The sequence below is a fragment of the Rhagoletis pomonella genome, unplaced genomic scaffold (assembly GCF_013731165.1).
Source record: "Rhagoletis pomonella isolate Grant_MI unplaced genomic scaffold, Rhpom_1.0 Rhpom_scaffold_00010, whole genome shotgun sequence".
Taxonomy (NCBI): domain Eukaryota; kingdom Metazoa; phylum Arthropoda; class Insecta; order Diptera; family Tephritidae; genus Rhagoletis; species Rhagoletis pomonella.
In genome coordinates, this window is record NW_023458564.1 from 23,260,996 (window position 1) to 23,268,042 (window position 7,047).

General features: G+C 34.6%; 1 protein-coding gene across 1 annotated transcript in view; it reads left to right on the top strand.

Annotated features, from left to right (window-relative positions):
• Positions 1–6,943: 6,943 nt before the first annotated feature.
• The window catches only part of LOC118746559 (protein kinase 4-like), a 25,681-nt gene continuing 25,577 nt past the window's right edge, over positions 6,944–7,047 (top strand). Inside the window, exon 1 of the mRNA XM_036480403.1 lies at positions 6,944–7,027. Coding sequence (XP_036336296.1) covers positions 6,944–7,027 — 84 coding nt within the window. The remainder of the gene's footprint in view (positions 7,028–7,047) is intronic.

Here is a 7,047-nt window from a genome sequence, read left to right on the forward strand (position 1 = left end):
AAAATTTACTATTTTACAGTTTATTTTATCCTCCCATTCGGCTTTGTTTACTTTTACTTAAGAAAATTCATCTCCGCCGCGAATGCGGAATCTTGTATTATATAATTCTTGTTACCATATAGTGTTTAGTGGTGGACAATTTTTGCTCTTAAAATTAAGAAAATTATGTCGAGCAAAAATAAAACTAGGTACTCAAAAACGCGAACAAGTGGTAGATTTCAGACCTTGTGTGGTAGATGTGGTACATGCTCAAAAAAGTGGCAGATCTACCACAATGTGGTAGAAGTCCGATCACTGCAGGCGCTTCCTAATTTTATTTTATTTCTTTTGAGCCATGAAAAAGTATCTATGAAGTGCAGAAGGTAAGCGTATTGAACGAAAATTTCAATCAGACAAATTTCAGAAAAAACAGCCGAAAACGTATCCATTTCACCACAATTTTGGTACTTTTTTGTACATACGTTTCTGCCGCACACTTTAGTGGGCAAACGGATCATTAAAGTAGCCGGAAATGGAATCGATAAACGGACAAAAATCCGATTTTCATCGCCTTTTTTTCGTTTCGGATCGGTTTTCAGACTTTTTGCTGGCTGGGAGGCTTAAGCCTTAAGCGGTCTCGATCGAGTCCTGAAAAGCACGCCAGTATATTTTTTTTCGGTACCAAATGGCGCGTATTGAAAGCTTCAAGTAAATGCATGTCTTTCTCCAATTGATTCTTCCGAACATCCAGAAAAACGGCTTCGTAAAAATGACTGAATAATCATACAACCTAGTATTTCTAGTTTAACTAAATTAGATGTAAATCAATTTTCAGTGAAATAAAAAGGTCATAATTATAAATACGTATGCGTGTAACTATGTATAAGCATTCAATGAAGCTCCCATTAATTGCGTTCACATTTCTATCTGTTTATGTATATATTTATGCTCAAACGTAGGCTTGGAAACTAAACCATCATTTTACCATCAATCAAGCCATTATATGCATACGTGTGTAAGTTTTTTTGTGGCTTTTTCCTTCTGTGAGGGCTAACTGTTACTTGCGGGTGATACATTTGCCTTTATTTATATAGATTAACTACCTTATTGTTGATGAGAGTTGGATATGCAAATGATCATTGTTGTTTGTTATGCTTCGGTAGTTTCTTTATTTCGTATGATTCTTTGTTATTAAATACATAATTGATGAGCAAGTAAGTGGGTTGCCAGACACTTAGCCAAGTATATATTTGAAGTGGGAAAGTTTTCTGACTTTAGATAAATATTGTAATTTTCATAAGCGAGAATAATGAACACTGTTGATTTTTGTTTGAAGTAGTCCGAAGGAATACGCGGACTTCGATAAAATGAATGTTTGTTTTTGTACTCCTAGTATCACCTTATATGAATTCGCCTTGAGATAAATAGTATTTTTTTTTTATAGAACAGCAAAAAATGTATTTCACTTCAATAAAACATTCAACAAAAAATTTATACACACATGTAACTGGGCCCGAATCACGGCATCGGTAGTCGAATGAAATTCGATTCGAATGCAATACAATTAAAATTGAAAAAGCGAACACGCTACCAAATTACGTAATCTCAAAAAATAATTTCGAATCGAATTTGATTCGATCGCCGATGCCATTATTCGGTCGCTGTCTTAGTCTAATAGTAGTCTCAAATAATTACTTTCCTCAAAAAAAAACATGTTAATCAACATTAGATTTGGAAATGCTTAAAGTTTGAAAGTCCATCCGTTTGGCAGTCTCCGGCACAAACGTGTTACAAGCCAAGGTACATATGTATATAAAACAGTTGTAGGGATGGCAAAACAAATAAAATAATCGATTAACTAATTATATGATCAATCACACGGCGAAAAATCAAAGTGCAATTTTTGAGAAATAATAGGTTAATCGAATTTTTAAAGTCACGGTGAGTATTTACAAAAACACGTTTCCATAAATTTTCAATTCTCTCGTTAATTAGCCTTAAATAAAATAAAACCAGTACATTTAGCGGCGATGATAATTGATTATTTGTCCAAGTTTTCAAAAACAAAAGTCTGATAAGCGTTTTGTTGTTGAGCGGATGCGTTTCTCGGTGGCTGTATCACCAGCTTTTGAAAAAAAGGCGCTCAGCAGGCACCGATGTACCAACTAAATGACAGTATTTTTTCGAAAGCCCGTAAAGTTTTGAGTAAACAGTTTTCATTTCCTCCCAAGCGTGGACGATATACCGCTTTAGTTCTAGGACTTGACATTTTAAATAAAAACGTGATTAAAAGGAACCAATTTTGGCTTTAAGCTGAAAAACGGTAAATTGAAAATATCTCGAAAACGTATCCATAGAAAAAGAAATTAGCTCGATTTTCGGAATCACCGACCAATTTTATATAGGAATTGGGTAGTGGCATCCATAGAACGTGAATTTTTTTGGCTTCTTCCACCCTTTAAAAAAATAATGAACGCAGGTTCTAAAATTCAAAACTTGCCCTATTTAAAGTCGTGATACTAAGTTTGTTCCCTAGGAACGACTCGGGTAAAAGACGTTGTAAGTATGCATGTTGGTAATCTTGCGGTATTCTTGGAAAATATATGCAAAACCTTGTTATAAGCCCGGCCCAACTCCGGAATACATTTTGAGCATTTAGTCACCTTTTATTACCACAGGAAACAGGGTGATTGTGTGTAATGTCAGGACTCCCCAGGTCTTGTACTTATCCGATCATCGGTGAATACCGCCCTGCACACATTGTTAAAGTGGTCAGAGGAACCCTTCACGCATAAAGATTATGCAGTAGGGGCCTTTTATCAGTAACAAGGGGGCCTTCAACAATGTCACTCCAGAAGAAATAGTCAAGTGTATTCATAATCTGGGAGTTGAAACCAACCTAATAAGGATTATCTACAGATTATTTCGTGACAGAACTGTCGCGGCGAAGTGGGGGAGCGCCTGCACTCAGTGCAGAGTCATTAGGAGCACCCCAAAGGTGGTGTTCTCTGTCCCCTGCTCTGAATTGCGGTTGTAAACGACCTTCGAGAGAAACTGGAACAAGTGGGCTTTCGGTTGATTGCCTATTTAGATGATGTGGAATATTTGGTTAAGTGACGATTTCTAGACATAATCTTTGATGTGACTCAAGGTTACCTGAACCAAATAAATAGGTGGGCGATCAACGGCGGCTGTCGTGGTAGCCTAACACTAAGGAAAGGGTAAGAAAGGTGTCGGTTGCCTTGTACTGCTGTAGGGGATCTACCGGTAAAAGGTGAGGTCTCTCGCCCAAATTAGTTCAGGGAGCCCTTTATCAGTCATCTCCATACTTTCTTTTAGACTGTCGATCGTTCGCGAGGCTAAGATGAAAGCATTTTGGCTCGCAGTTCTGAACAAACACTGAGCTCTCAGGGATCAAAATTTGCCGCATTCGCTATTCCGTAATCGGTGCGCGGTGTTAACTTAACCCAACCTAACCTGTACTTCTTTGAGCTATTAAATAGTTGGTCACATTAGTGACAAATAATGTAATGTATGTCTTATGAGTTCTAGATTCTATTACTGTTTAATATGTAATCAGCATTCGAATGTATCCAAATTACTGGTAATGAAAAACTGAATGCTGCACTTTTCTTAGGACATCGGCGTGGGAAAAATAATGCATTTTCGAATGTGAAAACGGCTGTCTTACCGATTATTTGTTCGATTACAATACATTATATTTTTCTACTGGGAAGAGTTTACAGGATGTGCTAGCTTAGGGTTTAGCGCTTCTGACTTTGCACATCGATGATGCGGGTTCGATTACTGCTGAAGTCTAGAAAAAGAAGTCTAATGAGGAGATGTCGTGATCTCCGAAATAGCAGCTATAACTTCTACCGCTAAGACTTTGTTGCTTTTTTCCATTTTTCCTAAACAACAATATTAAAATAAATATTAAGGTAACATTTTTTTTTGCAGAACTTTATTTTACTTTTTAGGAACTCCAGAACTATGGAACAGCTACTCAGAAAAGTTTTAATTTTTTTTTCAACTTTTTCGGCTTTTTTAATATTTTTTTGTCGTAATTTTGCGTAACTTTCATTTTCCTTCTCAGGTGCTCTAAAACTATTGCAGAGCTACTGAGAACAGTTTTAATTTTATTTCTTTAAAACATTTAACTTCTACGACTTAAAACAAATATTTTTTTGGTGTAATTTTGCAGAGCTTTCATTTTCCTTCTCAGGACCTCTAGAACTTTTCAAAAGATACTCAAGACAGATTAAATTTTTATTTTTCTCAAAAAATAAACTCTTTCGACTTTTGAAAAATAGGATTCTCGGCGTAATTTTGCAGAACTTTATTTTCCTTTTCAGGAACTCTAGAACTATTGAAGCTACTCAGCACAGTTTTAATTAATTTTTTTATTTTTTTCAAAAATTGAACTTATTCGACTTTTTCGAAAAAAGTGCCTTTTCGGCGTAATTTTGCAGAACTTTTTTTCCTTCTCAGGAGCTCTAGAACTATTGAATAGCTACTCAAAACAGATTTAAGTTTTATTATTATTTTTTTTTTTTAATTTAACTCTTTCGACTTTTTCGAAAAAAAAGTGTTTTTTCGGCGTAATTTTGCAGAACTTTTTCAGGAGCTCTAGAACTATTGAATAGCTACTCAAACCAGATTTAATTTTTATATATTTTTTTAAATTTAACTTGTTCTACTTTTTTGAACCATTTTTTTCTGCGCAATTTTGCAGAACTTTTTTTTCTTTTTCAGGAACTCTAAAACTATTTAAAAGCTCCTCAGAACAATTTATATTTGCGTTTTTGTCACAGGTCGTATGCTGCGTGAATCTGGCATACACAATTTTTGAAGCAATTTTTATTTGTTAAAATATCCAGAACTTTTGTTTCTTTTCAAAAGTTCTATTGAAAAGCTACTCAGAAGAGCTTTTTGGCCTTTTTGCGTCATACCGTATTTGGCACACAGAGATATATCTACCTATATCCCTTAAGACTGTTACAAACAACCGTTATGTGAAAAAAAGTTATAACACCCTTGTGCACAAGTGAGCTCGGGTATAAAAAGGAGAAATAACAAACCGACGGCAAGGGGGCCCACGGTTCCATTTTAGTATCGAGAAAGATTGCAAGAAATTCAACCACGGTGTGAAAAGCCAAAAATAGTTTTCACAGATTGTCCCAGCAATTCGCTTTTCGGAAATAGAAGCCCTCTTTCGAAAGACAATTTACATGCAAGGTGTGACACTTGCTTTCTTAAATTTCTCAATTTGACAGCCTTTTGGAAACATAACATGTTTTGGTAAGTTTTCATTTTAAAATGTTAGCAAAAGTCATAAACAATTTCTGAGATTTCAGCAGGGATCACACGATTTGTACATTTTTACATTTGGCAATCATAAAGTGCTGTTGTCTAGAAATTTGTAACAATAATAAGTTATATACGTATGTGTATAATCTCAAATTTGTGTTTGCGCAGTAGAAACTTTATGTTATTAGATAAATATTGAATGAAAGACTTATTGCCAATTAAATCTATTGGAATTGTTAATTATTTATTTACGTATATAAGGGTGATTTCAGCGAAAAGTCTACCGCGAAAAATAAATAAAAACCCTATAGACCTATTTGTAAATACTCATATGTAAATAAACCACTTCAATTCTATTGAAACTAACGTTGCGATCAAAACCGGAAAATCTTGAAAGTGTGAAATAAAATAATTTGCTAAATAATTTTCTCCAATTTTTAAAAGCTTTTGACTCGTCAATTCTGAGAAGTCGCAGACGCCCAAAGGCAACATAAGCAATGGTATTTAAATTCGGGAGCTTTTATTTTTTGTTTGAGCTCAGCATTTAAAAATAAAGTCACCTATTCTTATCTGACAACGGGCCTTATGCATAAAAAGTGAGCTTAAACTCAGACCCAATTTTTGCACTGAGGGGTGAGCTCAAGCTCAAGAATTTGTACTGAAAATCGAGTCGGAGCTTAAGCTCACTTTTTATGCATGAGGCCCAACGTCTTTAGTTGACTATTTCAGTTGTTGGAATCGAGTAGTTATGCCAGATATACATACATCATTATTATCCTGAAAAAGAGTCAAGGAAACCAAATGACATCATGAATTGAAAGAGACTTTATTTTAGGTGGCATGGTAAAAAAAAATTGCTTCCCCTTTTCAACTTCTCAAACGAAAATGGCTGCGTTATTAAAAAATATACATAAGTTTATTAAAATGTAATTATTCCAATAACAATAACATTTTATTTTTGCTTTCAAATGAATTGTTATCACATGATAAATATAGGACGGTATGCATGTACGTTAATATTAATAACAAAAACCCAACCCCCTTTCTCTTGGAAATAAGAGTGACAGAACTATATATAATTTTTCATATAGTTAATGACGGCCCTGTAAGAAAGTTAATAGATTTTTAGCTTGCAGGCTATTAGTTTAAAAATCATTTGCATGCAATCAGTATTTCACTTAGAATTCGAAACTTAATTAATTCGTTTCTCAAAAATGCTATATATAAGTATACAATGTGTGTCTCGTTTCGTTCACGATGGACTATGTAGATCCAGTTTTCTTTATCGCTAAATATTTCTTACTGGGAAGTTGTTACAATGCGCATGTGCGGATTGTGTCATACTATGTAAATAACAAAAAAAAAAAAAACAATACCAATGCATGAAGAAGGATTATGCACGCAAACGTCAGTCTGACATTTTCTACTTTGCCATGGTGACACGTTTTTTACACAACTCGAGGAACATCGAAATTTTCTGAAATATTTAACTGTTACTAAGCACTTAACCGATGCAAAATTAGAAACAAAAAAACAATAAAACGTTTATACGTAAATAGATCAAATCAAAATCAGTGCCTTTGGTTAATATACAAATGCTGTTGCAACATTCTAGATTGTGTCGCTGTTGTTGTTGTTGCAAATCAAAACGACAATGGCATCGAACCAACAAGACACACAGCAACAGCAACAGCAACAACAAAAGCACTTACAGCAATCACCGATTGGTGCAAGACGCGTTCGTACCGATTTGAAAAC